The sequence below is a fragment of the Balaenoptera musculus genome, chromosome 1 (assembly GCF_009873245.2).
Source record: "Balaenoptera musculus isolate JJ_BM4_2016_0621 chromosome 1, mBalMus1.pri.v3, whole genome shotgun sequence".
NCBI classification, from domain to species: domain Eukaryota; kingdom Metazoa; phylum Chordata; class Mammalia; order Artiodactyla; family Balaenopteridae; genus Balaenoptera; species Balaenoptera musculus.
The window spans coordinates 22,945,149-22,968,348 of record NC_045785.1 but is presented as its reverse complement, the minus strand read 5'-3'; the positions used below and the strand labels follow the sequence as shown (position 1 = coordinate 22,968,348).

At 51.3% G+C, this 23,200-nt stretch overlaps 1 protein-coding gene across 2 annotated transcripts in view; it reads right to left on the bottom strand.

Annotated features, from left to right (window-relative positions):
- The window catches only part of PTPRU (protein tyrosine phosphatase receptor type U), an 81,805-nt gene that overhangs the window by 18,622 nt on the left and 39,983 nt on the right, over window positions 1–23,200 (bottom strand). For both annotated transcript variants that reach the window (XM_036861190.1, XM_036861198.1), the window contains exons 12-19: window positions 22,450–22,723; window positions 21,630–21,666; window positions 20,703–20,841; window positions 16,397–16,426; window positions 13,331–13,488; window positions 2,782–2,972; window positions 2,022–2,097; window positions 1,457–1,533 (exon numbers count right to left, since the gene is read on the bottom strand). In XM_036861190.1, coding sequence (XP_036717085.1) covers window positions 1,457–1,533; window positions 2,022–2,097; window positions 2,782–2,972; window positions 13,331–13,488; window positions 16,397–16,426; window positions 20,703–20,841; window positions 21,630–21,666; window positions 22,450–22,723 — 982 coding nt within the window. The remainder of the gene's footprint in view (window positions 1–1,456; window positions 1,534–2,021; window positions 2,098–2,781; window positions 2,973–13,330; window positions 13,489–16,396; window positions 16,427–20,702; window positions 20,842–21,629; window positions 21,667–22,449; window positions 22,724–23,200) is intronic.

Sequence of the window (23,200 nt, the reverse complement as noted above, 5' to 3'; positions counted from 1 at the left end):
AGGGGAGAGGATGGGAGGTGGGGGAGAAGGCAAGGAATTCTGGGAAATAAGGGGTAGCACATCTGGCCACCAGGAGGGAATGAAAACAAAGGAAAGGACAGGTCACCTCCAGAGTCCCTGACTACCCCCCTCCCAGATACATGCCTCTTCCACCTCCAGCCGGTCATGCTGCTCCTGCCTGGGCCACCCTTCCCTTCCCTCTCCAGCCACCCAAGGCCAGCACAAGCCCTCTGCGTCCATGCAGCCGGCCACAGCTAACCCTGGCCCTACCACCACCTTGCTGTGTGACGCTGAGGAAGTCATTCCTCTTTTCTGGCCTGTGCTTTTCCATCCAGTCTGAATTTATTTCACTTGTACGCTTATGTGTCTCCCCAGCTAGAATCTATATCTTCACGGAAAGCAGGGACTGTGTCTGCTTGCTCACTGCTGTATCCCTGGTGCCCAGCACAATGCCTGGCCCACAGTAGGTGCTCAAAACATAGCTAACAAATGAATAAACGACTCTCTACCCAACTTAGCTCGCTGCAGGTCAGGGAGTCTGATCAGGGTCCGACTCCTGGGCCTGTCCTGTCTCACCCTCATCCACACTTGGGGAGGAGACTCATCACCTCTCCTTCACACTCAAGCTCAGGCCCCTTGGCTGCCTGCCCTGTCTCCAGCCCCTCCCTCCGGTCCAGCCCGACCCGTTGCTGCTGTGGCTGGAGGACAGTCTCATGGTTAGCAGCAAAGGCTTTGGAGACCCTGACAGGCTGAGATTTGAATCCCTTCTTTACCACTCCCTAGCTGTGTGACCTGGGAAAAGTAGCTTCACGTCTCTGAGCCCCAGTTTCCTCACCTGTTAAGTGAGGCCACACAATGCTAACTACTGCATAGGGTGGTTGTAGGGATTATATAAAATTAATTATTTGGTATAAAGTGCTTAGCACAGTGCTTGGTACACAGTACACGGTCAATAAACCTGAGTTATTTTTCTTAAAGTACCACTCTGATCATGGGTAAACACTTTTAATGACTCCCTGGTGCCCCTAGGGAAAAGCCCAAATTCCTCAGCTTGTCATTCGTGGCCTTCAGCCCAGCCCCTGTCTGCCTTCAGCCTCGCTGTGTATCACCAGAATCCCACCCCCAGCCTCTTGGCCCCTCACCGAGAGGGGATCCTTCCTCATATCTAGGCCTAGCTGTCTGCCCTCTTCCCTCCATTCTGCCCCACTGACACCGCCCCCCCCACCATCTCCCATCTCTCAGGCCAACTCTGGCCTGCAGGAAGCCCTCCTGACAGCTGCCGCCCACCCTCTCCTGCCCTCGGCTGAGCTCCCCGGCACTGACTGCAGGAGGTGGGGGCACTCAGAAGCCAGCCACGTGAACCCCCATTTATTCCCTGACAGGTCCCGCCCTGCCTGGACAGTCAGCCTGGAGCGGGCAGGGCCGGCCAGCAGAGATGACGGGGCGAGGCACTCACGTCTATGTAGTTGGCATTAATGTAGTCGGCATCAGGGTCTCCCAGCATCGGGTGCAGTTTCACTCGGTGCCGATCGTCTGGAAACACAGAGCAGGTGGCCATGGGGTGGGCAGGGGCTGAACTGGGGAGCCCAGAGCTGAGGCAGTGGGGGAAGCTTCCTGGAGGCCAGAGGTGGGGCACAGGCAGGTCAGCCAGGGAACCTAGAGGCTCAGGACCAACGAGTAGGCCCTTGGTACTGCTGGAGGCAGGGCAGGCCAGTGGTTAGAGTCTGGGCTGCAGCGTCAAGAAGGTCTGAGGTCCTGTGCTGCTCACACAAGTATATTAGCTATGTGACCTTGGGCAGGGGGCTTAACCTCCCAAGCCTCAGTTTCCTTATCTGTAAAGTGGGGGCTCTACTACATCCACTTCACAGGGTTACTGAGAGGACTAAGTGAGATAACAGGTGTGATGCTCAGCACACAGCTTGGCATGAGACAGGCGCTCAATAAATGGCTCATGCTGTTCTCCTGCTTCCTGTTCCCTCCCACCCACTGCCCCAGACCCCAGGCCCTCCCCCAGGACTCACAGGCAGGCATGGGCTCCTGCCGGCCGCCCTTGACCTTGTCTTTCTTCTTTGTAGCATCCCAGCCTTCAAAAAAGCTCTGCCAGAAGGGAAAGTGGTAGTTAGTGAGGGAGGGAGCCCTATCCCCTTAAGAGAATGGGAGTGGGACCACGATAAGGGCCAGGTTCAGGGTTAAACTTGGGGCCTGAAATAAAGTCACTGTAAATTCCTTTGTAAGTGAGGGACTAAGTTCAATACCAAGCTGTGTAGGGGGAAGTGAGAAAAGAGGGAAAAAGAGGGTTAGAGTTCAGAGACATTTTAGAATGAGGGTCAGGTTTAGGGCAAATCCAGGTTTGAGCTGGGAAGAAGGTAAAGGTGAGGGTCAAATTAAGTCCAGATGGAGGTAGGATGGGATTCAAGTCAGAGTCCAAACGGAGCTTAGGATGACAGTCGGGGTCAAAGTCAGACTGGGATTTAGGTTGGAGGTCAGGGTCAGTGTTGGTGGTCAGGTTCATATCAGGAATAGAATAAGGATCCCGGCAGGGTCCAGATGGAGACTGAGATAAGATTCAAGATCAGTTTTCAAGTCAGGGTTAGGATGAGAGTTAGAAACCAGGTCAGTCTGAGGTTAGGATCAAGGTCAAGGTCAAAAAATTAGGTTGAATTTAGGGACTGTCAGAGCATGGGTCCATCCCAGGCTGGGCTGAGGGCTGCCAGGGTCCACAGGGAGGAGCAACCAGGCAAGGCCTTGGCAAGGGGTCCTGGCTGGACTGGGGCCATGCACCTCATACTCCTGCTTGAAGCCGTAGCCCTCGGCCGTCTTCATCTGGTTGATGTGCTGCAAGAGGTCGGCCACACGCACCGCGGGATGCAGCTGTCCCGTGTGGTACGGGGAGCCCTTCCGGCCACACGGACGCCGCGGTGAGCCCCCCAGGAGGCTGCTGGCCTCAGTGACCCCACCACTGCGCTGGTCTCCTGTAGTCAGAGAAAGGGAAAGGGGTTTCTGATACACACGGGCCCCAGCCTGGGGAACCCCAGATGGACTCAGGGGGCCGAGGGAGGGAAGGGAGCACGGCCAGCGTGGAGGACGCCTGGGTTGTTTGCTGGAGCCAAGCAGCTGGGCCCACCCTGTGTGACCCTGGGTGGCCCCTTCGCTGCTGCATCTCAGTTTTCCCATCTGTAAAATGAGGGGATTGGTTCATATGAACTCAGAGGGCCCTTCTGGTTCAGCCCTGCCAGCTGTGATCCCGTGGTCCCCTCACCCCCCTGGGCCCACCCTTCTGTGACTTCACCTGCTGCCTGCAGGGGGAAGTGCTCAGCAGAGCCCATGACATCCCTCCTTCCTTCCCCTCTTCCAGGGAACAATCTGGAACATTGACAACTCCCGGCAATTACCCCCATTCAAAGATAAGCAAGTCCCGAAACTAGCTGCTGTTGCCACCCCTTCTGCAGATTAACAGGAAGCACCTGAATAGAGGCGTTTCTCCGCGTAAGCATTTCCATTGTCAGCCTGTGCGTAGGCTCAGCCCGTGGGGAAGAGGTGGAGAGGCTCACAGTGCCCCACGCGCCCCAGGAAACTGTCCTCTCCCTCCAGACCACCCACTCCCCGGCTCTCCTGGTCAGCATCCCCAAGGACCTCCCACCCTGGTCCTTAGATCAGGTCCTGGGATTGAGAAAACAGTCCTGTCCAGCCACACCCACCTTCCAACACTCACTCCCACATGCTGATTCCCTTCTCCTGGCCTGGGTGAGGTGCAGGGGCTTATTCTCCGCATGTCTCACCGCTGTTCTCTGCCCAGCGGGGCCCAGATGCCAGCCCCCTCCCTGCCCTTTGCCTTCACACATGCTTTTCCTCTGCTTCAAACACTACCCCCTTTATGCCTGGTGAATTCATACTCATTCTTCAGGTCTCAGCTAAAATGACCCTCCGTGGGGAGCCTTCTCTGGCTGGTGCCTGGCCTCTACTTCCTAGTCATGACTAATAGACAGAATGAATGCAGCACCGGGACGGACACCACAACCCCCCTCCTCTGTGCAGCTCCACTTCCCCAAACTCCAATCTCTGCCTCTTCAAATCAGGGAGACTGCAGGCCCTGCTTGGGTTCCCCTTCCTGTGCTGAGGTTTGAAAACTGCCTCCAAGTAGAAAGGTCATGCCAGGCAAGGCTCACCTCATTTGTTTCTCTTCTCTCGGGAATCACAGTCATGAGGTGCCTGGCGCCCGATGTCTGAAAACAACTGTTTGATGTATTTTATCCAGATTTCTAGTTGCTTACAGCTGGAGGGCAAGTCATGTGCCAGTTACACATTCGTGGTCCAATGCCCCAAGCCCTTAGTTTTTCAGATAGGGAAACGGAGATCCAAAGAGGAGAGATTTGCCTAATGCAGTGGTTGTCCAAGTGTGTTCCAGAAAATACTGGTTGTGCCAGATGACTCAACGGTATTCCATTAAAAAAAAGAGAAGGAGGATGAGGAGGGGTTCTACGTTTTAAAGGAGTCAGTGAAATTGTTTTAAACAAAGATAAGTAGGTTTTTTTTTCCCTGTTAAATCTCTCAGGGCTTCCAACAAGTTAGTGTGTATTTTAAATTTATTTATTTTTATTATTTATTTATTTATGGCTGTGTTGGGTCTTCGTTTCTGTGCGAGGGCTTTCTCTAGTTGCGGCAAGCGGAGGCTACTCTACATCGCAGTGCGTGGGCCTCTCACTATCGCGGCCTCTCCCGTTGCGGAGCACAGGCTCCAGACGCGCAGGCTCAGTAATTGTGGCTCACAGGCCTAGTTGCTCTGCGGCATGTGGGATCCTCCCAGACCAGGGTTCGAACCCGTGTACCCTGCATTGGCAGGCAGATTCTCAACCACTGCGCCACCAGGGAAGCCCAGTGTGTATTTTAAAGCTCCAAGAGATGGAGGAAAATAGCAATGTTTCACCTCCCTCTTTCACCACGGAAAGCTTGTTTCATGAAACATCCTCAGGGGAACACAGTGTAATATGGCGATTAAGAGACATGCTCTGGAGTCAGACAGGCTTCAGATCAAATCCCAACTCTGCATGTGACCTTGGGGATATTAATTACTCTCCAGAAGTTTCCCTTTTCATATGACAAATGAAGATTAAAACTGTTACTCTCCAAGATGATGATGTAAATATTCAATAAGATAATGTGTGTAAAGCACCCAGCCCAGTGCCTGGCACATAAGCACCTGCAGATGGAGCTGTTGACATGATTAGGAGTTTCCAGGAAAGGGAGGAACCTCTGGAGTCCCAGAAAGCCAGGGCAGCTGTTTGACAAGAGGTGGCCTTTCTGTCTTGGTCCTTCTCCACTGTAGGATCTTGGTCCAGGACCTGACAATTCTAAAGACCATCTACCACAAACACACAAGACAAGCACAAAGGTTTCAAGAAAAAAAGATTTCTGCTGGCTCAAAGAACTCAGAGATGAAGGGGTCCTAAGTGTTCTTCGTGGAAACCATGCCAACAGCTCCATAGAGAGCTCTCCGGGTGGAGAATCCAATAGCTCATCCCAGAGATCTTGAAGGGTTGGAAGCCCTGATACAGCCTCACAAGTAGGCATGGAGTCATCTTGCAATGGGTGAAGACAAGCAAAAAATCCCACTTGCTTGGGATCCAGACAGGAAGCCAGAGCCAAAGCTGGGCGGCTGCCAGCTGAGCCCGAGAGCAACACAAGATGTTCTACAAATAAGACCACTAGAAGACAAAGGATGATGAACAATTATGCTGCCAAGAAGACCCTCCATTTCCTGGGGCCCAGAGAAGACAGGTCCTTACCCTTCTCACCCATGAATTACCATGGGATTTCACTCACACTCACACACACACACACACACACACACACACACACACACTCCCCCCGCCTCCGCCTCTCCCATACACACACATACCCCAAGAACCAGCTTACCCACAGCTGGAAGCCCCTGAAAGGGAGGAAGAGAGGAAGGAAGGTAAGAGCCAGCCGTCAGCTTCAAGGTCACCACGCAGGGGCTCTCCCAGGCTCTCCCCAGCTCCACTATGATTGTCGGACAATTTTTGGGAGTAACCACTGGACAGCTGATGTTTTGCGGGGAGGGCTGAGGCCCAGACGAAAGAACACTGGGCGTGGAGTCGGAGAAGCCTGAATTTGAATTCTGACTCAAGCCACTTGACCTCTCTGGACCTCAGTTTCCTCATTTGAAAATGGAGATCCTCAGACTTTCCTCAAAGATGGGCACTTCCCCCCCGATTCCCATCCACCCTCAGATGAAGACAGGCCACCGGTTATACAATCTAGCAGCATATTATATTTTTCCTTCACTATTTGCAATTAGCAAATAACTTTAAAGAAACACAGTCTGTAATAATAGCTAACAATATCTAATATATTGAGTGCTTTCATATGCCTAGCATGATTCTTAAGTCATTCAATCCTTAGAATATCCCTATGACGTAGGTGCTATTGTTATCCCCCCTATTAAACAAGGAAACTGAGGCCCAGAAGCGTTAAGTTACCTGCTCCTTAAGTGGAAAAATCATGATTCAAACCCAGGCCCATCTGACTCTGGAATCCTGTTGTCTTTCTCTGTTTTCTTCTCCTGATAAAGGGGCATTTGTGGTGTCAAATAAGGGGCACTTATTTGACGAACCATTTGGCCGGAACCCACTGGTTCCCACACAGGTCAAGAGCTCCGGATGGACAAGGGCCCAGAGGGTTTGAGGGTTTTCATAGGCAAGATCAGAGTCAACGGGGGCACATTCCAACATCTTGGGAACATTCCAGCTCAACATTTACTCAGCATGGGAAGTCCCTATTTAAAACTTCCATATTGAGGATACATCAAAATCAACATGGCTTTCTGTTCTAAACCACGAAACTCTGGCCTCCACTGTTTGGAAAGAAAAGAAGGAAGTGGCGGCTAGACCAGCATGGGGCATAAAGAAAGAGAGAGAAGCCTTGAGACTGAGCTCCAGTCTCCTGAATACACCTTGAACTTCCCAGCCGTCACACCTTCCCCGTGTCCTGCATCCTGCCTTCAGTGCCCCCACCCTCCTCACCATCAAATCTTATCCATCTCAGCCGAAACCCTGACCTCCCCTGCCCAAAGGTGTATCTTCTCAAGACTATGGCAGCACTAATTGTCCCCACTACCCCCTGGCAATTAGCCTGGTGTGGACTTCCCTGGGTCAATCTCATCTCCCCAACTAGTCAGTGAGTTCCTTGGGAGCAGAACCCGTGTTTCCTGCCTCACTGCATCTCTCCATAAGACTCAGCAGCAAGGCATGTGCCTACACCACCTTCACCTCCCACTCTGCCCAGCACCCACTTGAGTTTTCAGCCCAAGCAAACCTCTCCATGTTGTCCTCTGTGCCCACCTCCATGCATTTACACATGCTGTTCTTCATGCACATTTGCCTTTTCCTTCCCATCTCTGCCGGTCCAAATCCAACCCGTTCCTCTAGGCCCAGCACGATACAGCAGAAACAGCAATTTGCAATTCAGAAAGACCTGAATTTAAATCCTGACTCTGCCACCTTCTGCTTGATCTGGACAAGTGATTCTCCTCCCTGGGTCTCTGTTTCCTCATTTGTAAGATGAAGGGTTGATAACAGCTACTGCTGTGTGTGTAAATTTAATGAGGGAGGTCACAATGAGAACGTGGTGCATAAATGCATGTCAATGAATTTGAAAACATAAATGAAATGGACACATTCCTAGACAAATATAACTTACTAAAAGTGTCTTGAAAAAAACAGAAAGCTTGAATAGTCCTTTACTCCTTTAAATAGACTGAATTAAAAGTTTAAAATGTTTCCATAAAGAAAAAAAAAAAGAAAGATTGTTTCACAGGTGAATTCCACCAAACTTTTAAGGAGCCAATTACTCCAATCTCCCATGATAAGGAAAAAAGAGAAGAGACCTCAATGCATTTTATAAGACAAACAGAATCTTGATACCAGAAACCAGACAAAGACAGTATAAAAAAAGAAAAATTATAGGCCAATCCCACTCGGGAACACAACTTTAGAATCTTGAACAATATTATAATTATACTGAATCCAATAATTCATTAAAAAAAATTATGCATGATGACCAAGTTGAATTTACCCCAGGAATTGAAGGTTATTTTAACATTAGAAAATCTAAAAATGTCACTCACCTCACTAACAAACTAAAGGAAAAAAATATGGCATCATAGTAAATCCAGAAAAAAAGCATTTGCTAAGTTTAATGCCCATTTAAAATAAAATCTCTTAGCAAACTAAAAACTGAAAGGAATTTTGTTAATCTGATAAGACATTTCTTCCAAAAACCTATGGCAGACTTCATTCTCAGTGTTTTAATGTTAGAAGCATTTCTTTTAAAACCAGGAAAACAAGACAATGATTTCTGCTATAACCACTTCCATTTGAGGTTCCAGCCAGTGCCATGCAGAAAGATAAGGAAAAAAAGGATAAGAAACGAGAAATAAGAAACAGAACTGTCAATATTCACAGATCCTTTGTACTCAGGAAATCTGAATGATTCTACAGACAAATTAGAATTAATCAGAAAGTTTAGACCCTGAATAGCCAAAGCAATCTTGAGAAAGAAGAACAAAGCTGCAGGTTTCAAGCACCCTGACTTCAAACTACACTACAAAGTTACAGGAATCAAAACAGTATGGCACAAAAGCAGACATACAGATCAATGGAACAGAATAGAGAGTCCAGAAATAAACCTACATACATATGGTCTATTAATCTATGACAAAGAGGCAAGAATATACAATGGGGAAAAGACAGTCTCTTCAACAAGTGGTACTGGGAAAACTGGACAACTACAAGTAAAATAATGAAACTAGACCATTTTCTCATACCATATTTAAAAATAAACTCAAAATGCCTTAAAGACTTAGGCATTTTTCCAAAGAAGACATGCAGATGGCCAACAGGCACATGAAAAGATGTTCAACATCACTAATCATCAGGGAAATGCACATCAAAACCACAGTGAGATATCATCTCACACCCATCAGAATGGCCATCCTCAAAAAGGCAAGAAATAACAAATGTTGGTGAGGATGTGAAGAAAAGGGAGCCTCCGGCACTGTTGGTAGGAATGTAAATTGGTGTAGTCACTATAGAAAACAGTGCAGAGGTTCTGCAAAAACTTTAAAATAGAACTACCATATGACCCAACAATTCCACTTCTGAATATTTACCCAAAGAAAATGAAAACACTAGTTCAAAAAGAGATATGCACCTCAGTGTTCTTTGCAGCTCTATGTATAATAGCCAAGATATGGAAGCAACCTAAGTGTTCAATGACAGATGAATAGATAAAGAAGATGTGGTATATATATATATATACAATGGAATATTACTCAGCCATAAAAAAGAATGAAATCTTGCCATTTGTGACAACATGGATGGACCTGGAGGGTATTATGCTTAGTGAAATAAATCAGACAGAGAAAGACAAATATTGTATGTTTTCACTTATGTGTAGAATCTAAAAAGCCAAACAAATAGACAAATATAACAAAACAGAAACAGACTCACAGATATGGAGAACAAATTAATGGTTGCCCGAGGGGAGAGGGGTGGGAGGATGGGCAAAACAGATGAAGAGGATTAAGAGGTACAAACTACCAGTAAGAAAATAAAGTAGTCACAGGGATATAATATACAGCACAGGGAATATAGTCAATAATATTGTAATAACTTTGTATGGTGTATAATCTATAAAAATATAAATCACTATATTATATACCTGAAACTAAGCCAACTATACTTCAATAAAAAAAAGAAAGTTTATCAAGGTGTAGGGATATAAGATCAACATCTACACATATAAAAATCAACTGCATTTCTCTATATGACCAATACTTAGAAATATGATCTTCTAAAAATGTATCAATACCATTTATGCTGGGAAAACTGGACATCCATATGCAAAAGAATGAATTTGGACCCTTATCTAAAACCATACACAAAAATTAACTCAAAAAAGACTAAAGACCTAAATGTAAGACCCCAAACTATAAAACTCTTAGAAGAAAACATAGGGCAAAAGTTTCATGACATCAGATTTGGCAAGGATTTCTGGGCTATGACACCAAAGGCATAAGTAACAAAAGAAAAAAAAAGACAAAATGGACTACATCAAAATGTAAACATTTGTTCATCAAAAGACACTATCTGCAGAGTAAAAAGGCAACCCACACTATGAGATAAAATATTTGTAAATCGTTCATCTGATAAGGATTAATATCCAGAATATATACAGAACTCCTAAAACTCAACAACAAAAGGACAAACAACCCAATTCAAAAATTCTCCAGATAAAATACACAAATGGCCAATAAACACATGAAAAGATGCCCAACATCACATCATTCAGCATTAGGGAAATGCAAATCAGAACTATGAGATACCATCTCACATCCATTACGATGGCTGCTATAAAAAAAAAAAACTGTCTTGAACAGAAAACAAGTGTTGGCAAGGATGTGGGGAAAACTGGAACCCTTGTGCACTATTGGTGGGAATGTAAAATGGTGCATCCACTGTGGAAAACAGTATGGCAGTTCCTCGAAAAATTAAAAATAGAACTACTATATGATCCAGCAATTCCATTTCTGGGTATATACCCAAAAGTATTGAAAGCAGGGCCCCAAAGAGATATTTGTATACACCCATGTTCATAGTAGCATTATTCACAAGAGCTAAAACATGGAAGCAACCCAAGTGTCCATCAACAGACAAATGGATAAGAAAATATGTGTATACATACAATGAAATATTATTCAGCCTTAAAAAGAAAGGCAATTCTGGGAATTCCCCGGCGGTCCAGTGGTTAGGACTCTGTGCTTCCACTGCAGGGGGTACGGATTCAATCCCTGGTTGGGGGACTAAAGATCCCACATGCTGTGTGGCGTGGCCAAAAAATTTTTTTAAATAAATAAATAAAATATTTTTTAAAAAGCAATTTTAAGAAACACTTAAGAAAACAAAGGCAATTCTGAAAGATGCTACAACATGGATGAACCTTGAGTACATTACGCTAATTGAAATAAGCCAGTCCCTAAAGACAAGTACCGTATGATTCCACTTAATATGAGATAGAGTAATCAAAGTCATAGAGACAGAAAGTAGAATGGCGGTTGCCAGGGGCTGAGAAGGTAGGGAACGGGGCGTTTAATGGATACAGAGTTTCAGTTTTACAAAATGAAAATCGATCCAAAGATTCAAAGCAAATTCATCCAACAAAGTTTTCCAAGGAACTTGAAAAGATGATTCTAAAATCTGTAAGAAAGAGAATGAGCGCAAATATAGCCAAGACATCCTTGATGAAGAACTAAGTTGGGAGGGCTTGATGTGTCAAAAATCAAGACCTAGATAGCTAGTTTGCTATTGGTACAGGAATCACCAAACGGGCCGATGAAAGAGAATAGGGAGCCAAAACACAATCCATATATGTATGGGAATGTGATATATGATAAGGGTGGCACTGCAAATCAGTGGTGAAAATACAAACTATAATACCTGATGCTGGGACAGTTGGTTTTCCCTACAGAAAAAATAAAATCCTTAATTCATATCACATACAAAAATCAACTACAGATGCATAAAGATTTAAATGCGAAATGCAAAATATTAAAAGTTTTAGAAAAAAGTAAAAAATATCTTATGACCTTGCATAAGGAAGAATTCTTTAAGCAAGCACAAAAAATAGAAATCAAAAAGGAAAAAGATTGATGAACTTGACTGAATTGAAATAAAAATCTGTTCATCCAAAGATACTATAAATAACCTGCAAAGATGAGCCACAAATTGGGAGAAGATATTTGCAATTCATAAGGGACAAATGAGTCTCATCCCAAATATATAAAGAACTCCTAAAAACCACTAAGAGAGCAACAGAAAACCGAACAGAAAATTAGGTAAAAGACATGAAGAGGCATTTTATGGAAGAAGAAACCTGAATGGCCAATGATGATTTGCAAATATATTCAACCTCACTAGTAATCAGAGAAATGTAAATTAAGACTATAGAGAATTACCATCTTATACAAACTAGTTTGACAAAAGTGAAGAAGCCTGGCAAATTTTGATCTTGATGTGGAGCAATGGAAACTTACACCCTGCTGCTAGGAGTGAACACAGGCAAAGACACTTTGGAAAACAATTTGACACTGTCTTATAAAGCAGAACAAGCACATACTTTATAATCCAGCAGTTCTACTTCCAGAATCTGCTGTGCAGGTGCATCTGGAGATTCATTTAAGAATGTTCACAGCAGCCTCGTTTGTAATAACAAGAAAACTAGGAACAAATCAAATGCCCATGGATGTCAGAATGAAGAAATAAATTGTGATATATTCATACAGTGGAAAGCTATACATCAGAGAAAATAAATGAACTACAGCAAAACATCCACCTGGGTAAATATTGGAATCATGGTGTTGTGTTGAAAAATAGAGAGCAATTTCATTTCTATCAAGCTCAAAAATGAGCAAAATTATATAATGCACTGTTTGGGGACACATGCACATATGGTAAAATTACTCCCAAAAAGGCAAGAAAGTTATAAACATAAATTTCAGGGGAATATTTACATGTAAGAGGGAGGTAGGGGATATGGGAGGGGCACCCAGATGACATTCAAATTCACCAGCGGGGTTCACCGGTGTTTGGTGTATTATTATGACTTTATGATTTTCATAAATGTTATTTTTTGTATAAATCAGCACTAAGTAGAATAAAAAGATGTGTGATGAAGCAATTTATGACAAGCTCCTAGCATATACAGCTGACTCACTATACTCTCCCTGCAGGCCAGGTACAGCACTAAATGATGTACACACATTCTCTTATTTAGTCTTCCAGCAGCCCTACCAGCAGAGATGATCTTTATCCTCATTTTATACATGAGGAGGCAGACATCCAGAGGGATTAAGCCACTTGCCCCAGGTCATGCACCTAAGGGGATGTGAGATGCACACTGAGGTCTGACTCCCGAGTACTTCCTCTCACACAGCAGGAAAGAGACTGCTCTGATCCCACAGCAGCGCCCCCTCCTCTGAGTCCCCAGAACACTTCCCACAACTAACCTGTGAACTCGCACTCCTCTTAGATGAATCTGTGTCTAAGTCCTCAATTTTCCTAAAGCTCCTCCAGTACAAAGATAATACCTGTGCCTTCTCTGTATTCCCAGGGCTGGTGCTGGTACCCAGCAGGATGCTTAGTACTGTTGGTTCGGGGTGTTACAGAATCATCTGATGTGGGGCTCTGGGCTGTTGGCTCAGAAGTCTGGGGGAGGAGTGCCTGGGGGCCACGAGGAAGGGCCGGGCACTCACCCCGGGGGCTGTAGCCATGGCCGTCCATGAAGGAGAGGCCCAGCCGCTCATCTTCCTGCAAGGTGCTCTGGTCCGTGAAGCTCCGGTCCACGGCACTCATCATGTGGGTCTTCTCCTGGCGGTAGTTGACCGTGGCCTTGGTCATGTTCACTGGCTTCCTGCAGAGGAGGGTTGATGGGAGACATGGGTGCTCAGCTGGGCAGGAAAGCAGCCAGAGCTGGATGGGGAGGCCTGGCAGTCAGGGGGCCTTGAGGCCAGGAGCCAGTCTAGAAGCATCTCTGGATGCTGAGGGGGCTCTGCCTCCATCCTTTGCCCACCAGACCCAGTGAGCTGCTGCCTCCCCCAAGAGGGACTGGGCAGGGTCCCTGTCCTGGGGACCTTTGCTGACAGCAAGGGATGGAACAGCAGTGGCCTCAGGCTGGGATCTGCCTCCTAACTCTCACTGGCCCCGAGGGCTCAGGAAAGGGGAGGAAAGTCACTCTGGGTGACTATTTTGGTGTCACAGCAGACAGTCACTGCACCCCAAACAAGGGAGATGCCTGCCCCAGCTCCAGCCCCAGCAAGCCCCATAGGTAACCTTCCTTCCTCCGTCCTCACCACACAGCTGCCCTGGGAACTCTTCCTCCTGCAATGCGGTTGGACTACACTCCTTCATGGCAAAGAGCCTGGCTAGTACTCGGTCAGTCTCATAAGTTTTCACTGGGCACAGAATGACTCCAACCATGACTTCTTCTTACCCCCCAGAACCCCCAGGATGGTTCCACCACAGGCCACACTAGACTTGTAAAGAAATCCACGCAGGGTCCCTATTCCCGTCACTGCCCACCACTCCATCCAGCCACCGGAAGCAGCGGAGAGAGAAGGCGAGAGCCGCCGGTCCCTCCCGAGAGGGCAGAGCTTCTGGAGAGCCCCTGGGCAGGGGTCACACACAGCCCAGGCCTGCAGCCCAGCTTTACAGATGAGGATGGCAGTTTGTGACCCCAGGGAACTCGGAGGAAAGTGGGAGGGAGAACGGGGTGGGGAGGCAAGGGCCACAGCTCCAAGACCGAGGGGCTGAGCAACGGGCAAAGGGAAAGGACTTGGGACCTGCGCTGAGACTGGAGAAGAGCCAGGGCCCCATCACAGGGAAGGCTCGAGACGAGAGAGCCGTTCACCTCTAGGCCCTACAGCATGCAGGGTGTGGGGCAGACCTGAGAGGGGACTTCCAGGTCATGCGGGCTCAGGGACACTGGTCATCCCTGGAGATGAAGAGGCCAGTGCAGGGATCCCCCAGACAAACAGGCAAACTCCACTCAGCCCCTCCTGGCTCAAGAGTCGCCTGGGGCCCAAGGGGGACAGGATGACCTCTGGATGCCCCTCCTGCCAGGACCTCGATGTCCTTCCTGTGCTAAGATGGCTCTGTGTCCACGCTGGGGACCAGTGCTGCCGGGCACTGCGGTGGGCGCGGCCTTCCCAGTCTGGTCAAGAGATGGCTCAGCAGGCCCAGGCCTCCTGCTCCCAGCCCCACCCGCGGGCTCTGGGCATCACCCTTACTGTGGCCCGGGGCAGAGCCAAAGACCCCTTTGGGGGCAGGTGAGAAGAAGCCTCTGTGGCTGTGACCTTGACCATCAACATAAGAGAGAAGGTGGAGGAGGAAGGGAGGTGAGGAGGGAGAAGAGAAGGGGCAAGAGGACTGACAGAGGAGGAGGAGAGTAAAGGGACAATGACAAGGAGAGAGAGAGAGAGGGAAGGAGACAGAGGGAGGGAGGGACAGGTCAGACACCAGCAACCACAGGGAAGACAGACAGAGGACAGCCCATCAAGCTGGCTGAACAATGGTGCCCAAGGAGGACCTGTCACCATGGATACTGGCCTAGAAGGTCTGCAGCAGTGTACCCCAGGGCTCTGTTCCCACCCAGGCCTCCTGGTCCACTTGGAAGAGGAACCTGAAACACCAACCAACCAGATCCACAGACACAGCCAGGAGGGACACCTCGCACTGAGGCCTCCAGCCGATCTCAGGGTGAGATCAAGCAGATGCCACGTAACATGGACCCTTGGAAAAGTTCTGCATTTAGGCTCAAAATTAGCTGCAAAGTAGAGAGGGAGGGCGAGCTGCCTTGTCAGCAGCTCCTGGAAAAGCCGAGCTGGAGGCTCCACGTGAGTTGACGGGGGTGTGGTTGCTGGAAAAGCCAGTGTGACGGTGGGTGACGTCGATGCAAGAAGAGGGTCCAGGGAGGAGGTGAGAGACCACCGTCCTCTGGGCTGGCCCGGGGCCACCTGAGTCTGCTATGTAAGGAGGGGACAAGCACAGGTAAGGGGAATGTTCTGGAAGGCTTGCAGGGTCAGCGATCACAGAGGCAGGAAACAGAGCAGCATGGACAGACCGTGGAGTCAGACGGGGCCTGGGTTGTAACCCCAGCTCTGCCTGTCCTGTGGCCTCTGATGAGTCCCTTAAACTTCCTGAGCCTCAGTTTCCTCATCAGTAAAATGGGGTGATCACAGTGCCTCTTCTCAGGGTTGTTGTGCGAATTCTGTGTGAAGAACTGAGCCCAGGGGAGGTGCCCAGGAAATGGTGGGTCTGAGGAGCTGGGGTCACCAGCTGGAGAACGGCTGGGGTCACCAGCTGGAGAACGGCTGGTGGCACCCTGGGAGCCGCGTGCACTGTGCAGAGAGCTGCCATGTGTCTGCCCCACACACACACGCACAGAGCTGTGTATCTAGAGCGGGACCCGGGTGAGGACCTTCCTGGATGCGGACTGCGGTCTGACATCAGGAGGTCCCACCCAGCAGGAGTGGCTCAAGACACAAGGGGCTGCCTCGGGGGCGAGAGGACACAGAGGCTCAGGGAGGTCGAGTGACTTGCCTGGGGTGGCTCAGCAGAGCCAGGTCTGAACCTGAGACTGACCACAAATCCAGCGCTCCTCACCTCCACACAGGAGGATGACAGGGAGAGGAGAGACAGAGCAGAGGAGGGAAGCTCAGAGACAGGGTGGCCGTGGAGGAGGGGCTGACACCAGGCCAGGCCGGCGAGGGGGCAGGGGCTCCCCAGGAGGGGCGGGGCTCTGAGGCAGGTGCGCTACTTACGGGTAGTAGGAGTAGGCATAGTGGTCTCTCCTGGCAGCGTGCAAAGAGAACAGCACAGGTGGGCCACGGTCCTTCCCCAGGCCGGGCCCAGGGCAGCACCCCCAGCAGGGAGGGGCCTGGTGCTTTCTGTGCTGGGGACAGGGCTGGCCGGGGACCGACAGGTCAGAAGGGCCTTCCTTGACCCAAGGGCTGGCCGGGTTCAGTCTCTGAGGACCAGGACCCAAGGTCCCTTCTAGAACCTTCCCCAAGCCCACTGCTGGAGTGAGAAGGAGGTGGGGAAAGGGCCTGGAGGGAAGCAGAGCGTTCACACACAGTCATGCACACACGCGTTCACAAAGAGAAATGCACTGCACGCTCACATATGCAGACACATTCATATGGATACACACACTCATACATAGAAACACAATGACACACTCATGCACTTACAAACACAGATATTTACACACATGCAGACACTCGTACACATGTATTCAAACACACACTGACACACACAGGTACATACACAAACACACACTCACAAACACACGCTCACACACAGACACCTGCGCTCACACACACGGACACCCCCACTCACACACTCAAGGTAACTGCCGCACTCTCCCCTGCAGACAGTCCCCACTGCGGTCCCCGTGTCGCCCACCCCTGCAGGCCCCTCTGCCCTTGACGGGAGGGACAGCCCTCTGCACGCACCTATGCCTGGGAGGGAACGAGCGGCCAGGGCAGGGGACACTGTGGCCTCGTCACCCACCCAGACTGCCCCTGGGTGCGGGGTCCATTAAAGGAGCCGGGTCACCCCCTCACAGGCACCCAGAGCACAGGGAGGGGTCAAGAGCCCTGACCTGACCCCAGGCACCAGCAGCGAGGAGGGGGGGCAGGTCTGATTCCCAGCTCCCAGGTGGGGAAGCCGGGTCCCGGAGAGTCACGGTCTGCCTGGGGCTCTTGGGGGTCAGCGAGAGTCCAGAGCAGGCCCAGGACCCTGCCCCCAGAGCCAGTTACCCCTGTGGCCCCGTCCAGGCCCACTCCAGGGTCCTCCACTCACCCGCCCCACGTCACCCATCAGTGGGGAGGGAAGGGAAGGAGAGGGGAGGGGAAGACTGAGGCCCAGCCAGGGCAGGAGATTGGCTCGAGGTCACACAGCATGTCACCCACCCCAGGGACAGAGGGGGGGGTCCAGGGCCCTGAGCTGTTCACAGAGGCCCTGAGGGGAGCGGGGAGGGGCTGAAGGAGTGGCGTTCTTCTGGTCTCAGCTGAAATATCATGACTTTAAAAGAGCCTTCCCTAAGGAGTCCCCCACAGTCACCAACTACATTATGTCCCCCTTTACCCTCTCTCTGCCCCCCACCCCGACACCCTGGTCTTTTCACAATTTGTAATTACGCATTTGTGCTTTTTCTAGTTTAATGCCAGGCCTCCCACTTATAACCACAAAGCACAAGAGGACGGCATCTTGGTCGCTTTTGCCCACCACTGGATCCCCAGGGCCCAGGACAGTGCCCAGCACATTATATTCCCTAGATATTTTATTGAATTGAGTAATCAATAAATGAGGAAAAATAAATAAAAGAACTCCACCTTTATGAGCTTCCATTTCCTCCTCTAAAGAAGTGAGGTTAATAATAATCCCCCCAAGGCAAGCACGCGCTCAGCCCTTCCCTGCCCCCTCCTCCTGCTGGGTTGGGAGGGGCGTTCAGGAGGACCCAAGTCCCCTGGGCCAGACCCTGGGGATACACAGCCAACAGACAGAACGTCCTCCACCCCCATGCAGCTCTCAGTCCAGCAGGGAAGAGAAATACTGAGCAAAGCGCTGCGAGCATGTGAATGAAGTGCCGGGGTTGGGGGGGCCGGGGCGGGGAGGGCTGCAAAGGGAAGTGGGGAGGGTCTCTGGAAGCGGAACCAAGGGATCCAACCGGCCAGGGGCACCCCGGAGTTCCCCAGGGCAGGTGCATCCAGCCTCACTGTCCGCAGGGCAGGGCAGGATGGAGAAGCCGACACCTGCCCCCAGCGCCTCCCATAACCCCCCCACGGCAGGCGCCTCCTCCCTCCAACCAGGTGCACGGGGTCTAACTGGGAGCTGCCCTCCCTCCGCAACCTCCTAATCTGTCCATTACATCTGTACCCCAGGTTGATCTGAACACCCCCATCCCTGCCAGAGCTGCTCTGTCCCATGGCACCCCACAGTGCAGACTAGGGGAGCCCTCAGGAGCACAGTGGACCCTGAAGGCCGGGCAGGATTCGGGGGATGCAGCGAGGTGCTACAGAATGGGACCGAATGGCTTTTAGAGGACCTAAGGAGGGGCGGGGGGTGGGGTGGATCCTAGAGGCTTCCAGTAGCAGCTGCATAAAGTGGAGGGTTTCCTAGTGAGGCTCTGGCAGCATCTCTGACCCACCCTCTCCTGGGCCTGGCGCTCTCTTTGCAGGGGTGGCTAACGTCCCCTACTTTGCCAATCTTCCCTTGAGGGTAAATTTCTAGAGCCTCAAATACCACCTGCAACCCCCAAGATCTGACCCCTCCCTTACAGCCCTCTCTATCTGCACCACTACCCAGCCCCCAGGGCCTTGCCACTTACAGGAACCTATTGTGTGCCAGTTGTGGTGAGGCCCTTCACATGCCCAGCCGTGAGGAGGATGGGCTTTGCAGTCAGGCCTGGGTTGTCAGGACCTGCCACTTAGCCAAGTGACATGGGCAAGTCGCTTAATGATAGTTTCCTGACCTGTGAAAAGGGACTTAGACCTGCTTCGTGGGTCAGGATCCAAGAAGGAAAAATTCTCTGATGTATTCCGAGTCCCAGAACAGTGCTTCGTACACAGTAGGTGCTCAAGAACTCCTGTTCTAATGGCTGATGTGTATAGAACTCCTGGCACAGAGTAATATTCATTAAATGATAGTTTAAAATATTTTGTCTCAGGAATCTGTACAGGGACTACGGGAAGGGAAAAATCAGAGCCCAGCACTCTGGACTGGACATCCCCACGCCACCCCACCGGTGGCATGCCCCACCCCCAGACTCTCTAGGAGAGTTTTTCTCCTATCATTGCCTGGCCTCAGGCAAGGGGGCCCTGGCCAGTTCTCCCTCATCTCCCTGGATCCCGCTTATCTGCTCCTGGCATCCCAGAGACCCAGAGCCAACACACCCACGTGTGCCCAGCCTGGCAGCAGCAAGGGCTACCGAAGCCAGAACCCAGGCGGGGAGAGGGTGGAGCGGGCTCTGCCTCTGGCTCCCTGGGTGACCTTGGGCAGGTCCATGACCCCTTCTGGGCCTCAGCATCTCCATCCCTCAATTAAGGGGCTTGGACCACAGTGTCCTGGGGCTGCCTGGTGGGGAATGCGGTGGGGTGGGGAGGGAGAGCAAAGGGGTCTCAGAAGTCCCCACTCAGCTCCAACCCGAGGCTCAGCCTTCAGCTGATGCATATACTGAGCTCCCAGGAGAGGTTTATTTGGTGTTTTGAAGATGGGTTCTGCTGCTTTTGAAAGACTGGAAAACCACTAGACTAGACGTCCTTGAGCTACATGGCAGCTCTCAGTTTCTGGGCTCTGAGCCTCTATAATTCTAAATTCTGAGATTCTCAGAATCTCAAATCTTGGATTTCTAAAGTTCCAAAATTGTAAATTCTGGATTCTAAGATATGCTGGGATTCACTCTGCCCACTGCAAAATGCACTGGGAAAATGCATCCCTCACAAACACAAGGACTGGACCTTTGAGGCCCAGGAGATGGCACGGGCAGGAAGGAGGTCTCCTCTGAGTCATGGGCCCAGGAGGACTCCTCAGGGATCAACAGTAACAGAGTCCAGGGCAAGCTGAGCCCAAGAGAAGGTGGGGCCTGGGAAGAGCAGAGGGTCCTTGCTTTGAGTGGAGTGAGCCCTGCCCCCACCTCAGGATCAACACCACAAGCCCATGGTTAGGGAGACAAGAGAGCAGAAGACCTTCGGGGGGCTGAGGATTCAAAGTCAGGTTACCTCCACACCATCCCCATCAGAACAGCCCAGCAGGCACAGGAGGGCGGTGCCCACGCCCAGCACGGCTCCTTGGCCTTGAGCCGGCAGTGAGTGCCCTTGCCTGGACAGTGGCACCTGGCCCCAGCCAGAACTGGGCTCCAGCCAAGCCACTCTAGGGCAGCTCCATTTGCAGAGTCTCGGGCTTCCCCCGACCCGGCTTGCGTCCATTCACAGGCCTGATGCCCAGGCTGGCAGCCCTCCACACACCCGCCAGGAGACTGCCTGACCATCCCCCAGCCTCCTCTCTGCTCACCAGGCCTCTGACGGAGAGAAGTCTCGGGTGGGCCAGGGCACCGGCCTCACTCACCCCTTTCGGATGATAATAATAATGGCCCCCAGGAGGAGGATGAGGACGGCAAGTCCCCCTGCACAGATGCCCAGGATGAGCCCCATCTCCTCCGACCTCTGGGACACCTCCAGGGGCTGTTTGCTTTCCTTGCAGGCAGCTGGGAAGAACAAAGCAGAACTAAGGATCAGAGGGGAGATCAGGACCACCTTAAGCCCCAAGGAATAAACCCGGCTGCACAAACTGGTGCACAAAGACATCTGCCCCTCATCCTCAGCACGTGTCCCGCCTTTCAAGCAAACCCATCTCCTCATCATCCCTCACACCTTCCGCATTCCCGTGTCAGAGGCTTTACGTGCTCTGTGCCCCTATCAGGGATAGCTCCCTTCACCTCTCTGCTTCCTCAAATCCTCCCCATCCTTCAGTGGACGAGAGATGGAGGATGTGTGGGGCCTTCAGACCCCACCCTTTTGCCCTCCTGGGAGGCAATGGGGGGAGAGAATTATGTACCCAGGGCATGGTTAGGGCATCTCAGGATGGGGAACCAACCACATTCCCCATCTGGGAGCAGAGACAATTCCTACACCACAGGGTCCATGCTGTCCCCACTTCTCCCCACCACAGGAAAGGGGGCAGATACAGACCTCAGTGTCCAGTACCCACCACCCCCATGGCCCGACCATAATGGCTCACCCTCCTCCAGGCCCCTGCCAAGGCCCCTTCTGTGACCATGGCAGGATGAGGGTTTGTCCCCACTGCCCAGTCTGGAAGAAGGAGCCCTTGAGGTGGGGCATACAGGGAGCAAGAAAGGGAAATGTTTCCTGACCCCCCAAGCCTGCCGGACCACCCTCCTCTGCTCCCACAGGCCTGGGGACCCAGGGTCCACCTCCCCAGAGCCCAGCAAGTAAGAAACCCGCTATTGAATGAATGAACCCAGGGGGGACTTACCTTTCCTGGCAATGCGGATGCAATTCAGCCGGGTCTCCTGGAGGCACAGATGGGGGTCTCAGCACCGCTGAAGCCAAGACCTGACCCTCCCCAGAGGGAATCTTAGCGTGTCTTGGGCCTGGTCAGGGCTTTTCTGGTGTGGACTGTTACTAAAGACACCCCACCTGGCAAGAGGGCCTGGGGGGAACCAGGGAGGGAGGGGCCAAGAGGGAAGGAGCCTGCAATAGGGTAATGCCTTAGGAAAGGGGGGATGAGATAGGTGGAAACAGAGAAAGAAACAGCACGGGAAGAGGGCTGGTTGGGGGAGGCGCTCAGAAATGAGGGTAGGGCCTAGATCCAGGGGTCTGCTTAGGAGGGGGGCAGCCTGGGAAGGAGTGATCCGAGGAGGGAGGAGCCTGGAGAAGGGCGGGGCTTCAGGGAGGAGGCGGGTCCCAGGCCTCCTCAAGGTCTGGTGAAAGTGGGAACCTGAGATGGGCCCCCTCTGGAGAGAGAGGAGCCTGAGATAGAAGACCAGGGCCTCAGGAGGCGGCAGGGACCAGGCTGGGAGCTTGGATAGAAAAGAGTCTGGGGAAAAATGGTTCAGGAAGGGGGTACTGCTGGAGAGAAGGTGGCTGGGGTTAGGAGGGCGGGGCTCAGGTGAGTGGGCGGGGCTGGGAGTGGGAGGAGCTATCGGAGGGCAAGGCTCATCAGCGGGGGCGGGATCAGGACCAGGGTAGGGCCTGGTGGGGGTGGGTCTCTGGCCTCTGTAGCAGCCTGCTCCAAGGTGTCGCCAATCCTGCCCCCCCAACCGCCCCTGCCACCACCCCGGCCGGCCCCTCACCCCCTTCAGGTGGCTTGTTGCCTGGAAGTAGATGAGGTAGGCCTTCCTGGGCTCAAGCGGTGGGTTCCAGAAGCCACGATAGGTATTGTTGTCACCCACGGTGAAGGGCATGGCCTCAGGCAGACTGCTGGCCGCCAGTTCGGCCCCGAAGTAGTGCACCAGGCCTCGGGCCAGCGCCGCATCGAAGGTCAGCGGCACTGGGAAGCAGTCCTGGCCGCCTGGCTCCCGCCGGAGTCTCCGCGGCCGCTCCTCCTCCACAATAACCTGGTACACACTGGACATGGGGAGGGGAAAGCGCAGTGGTCACGGTTGCCAGAGAACAGGGAGAGCCATCTGGTGGCTAAGGGCGTGGGCTTTGGGGTCAGGCCCAGGAGAGGGCCCATCTCAGCTCTGCCTCTTACTAGCTGGGCAAGTCACTTAAGCTCCCTGGGCCTCAGTTTCCCCCTCTGTAAAACGGGAGTGATTACAGGACTGTTACATAAGGTAGAGGTGAGGAAGGAGGCAAGTTTAGCAAGCAGCCAGTGCCTGTCAGCTGTTATTACTGTAACTAAGGCTGAAAGAATGTGAGCCCTGCTTAAGGGAACCAAGCCCTAAAGCCCCACCCTGACTCCTCAATGAGTCCTCCAGGGCCTGGGAACCCCAAGCCTCAGGCTCCAACCAGGTTCCCGACAGCTCCCTCTAGGCCACAATGAATTCGAGTAAGACATGATGCATTCACTCATCCAGAAAGTGTTTACTAAGCTCAGACATG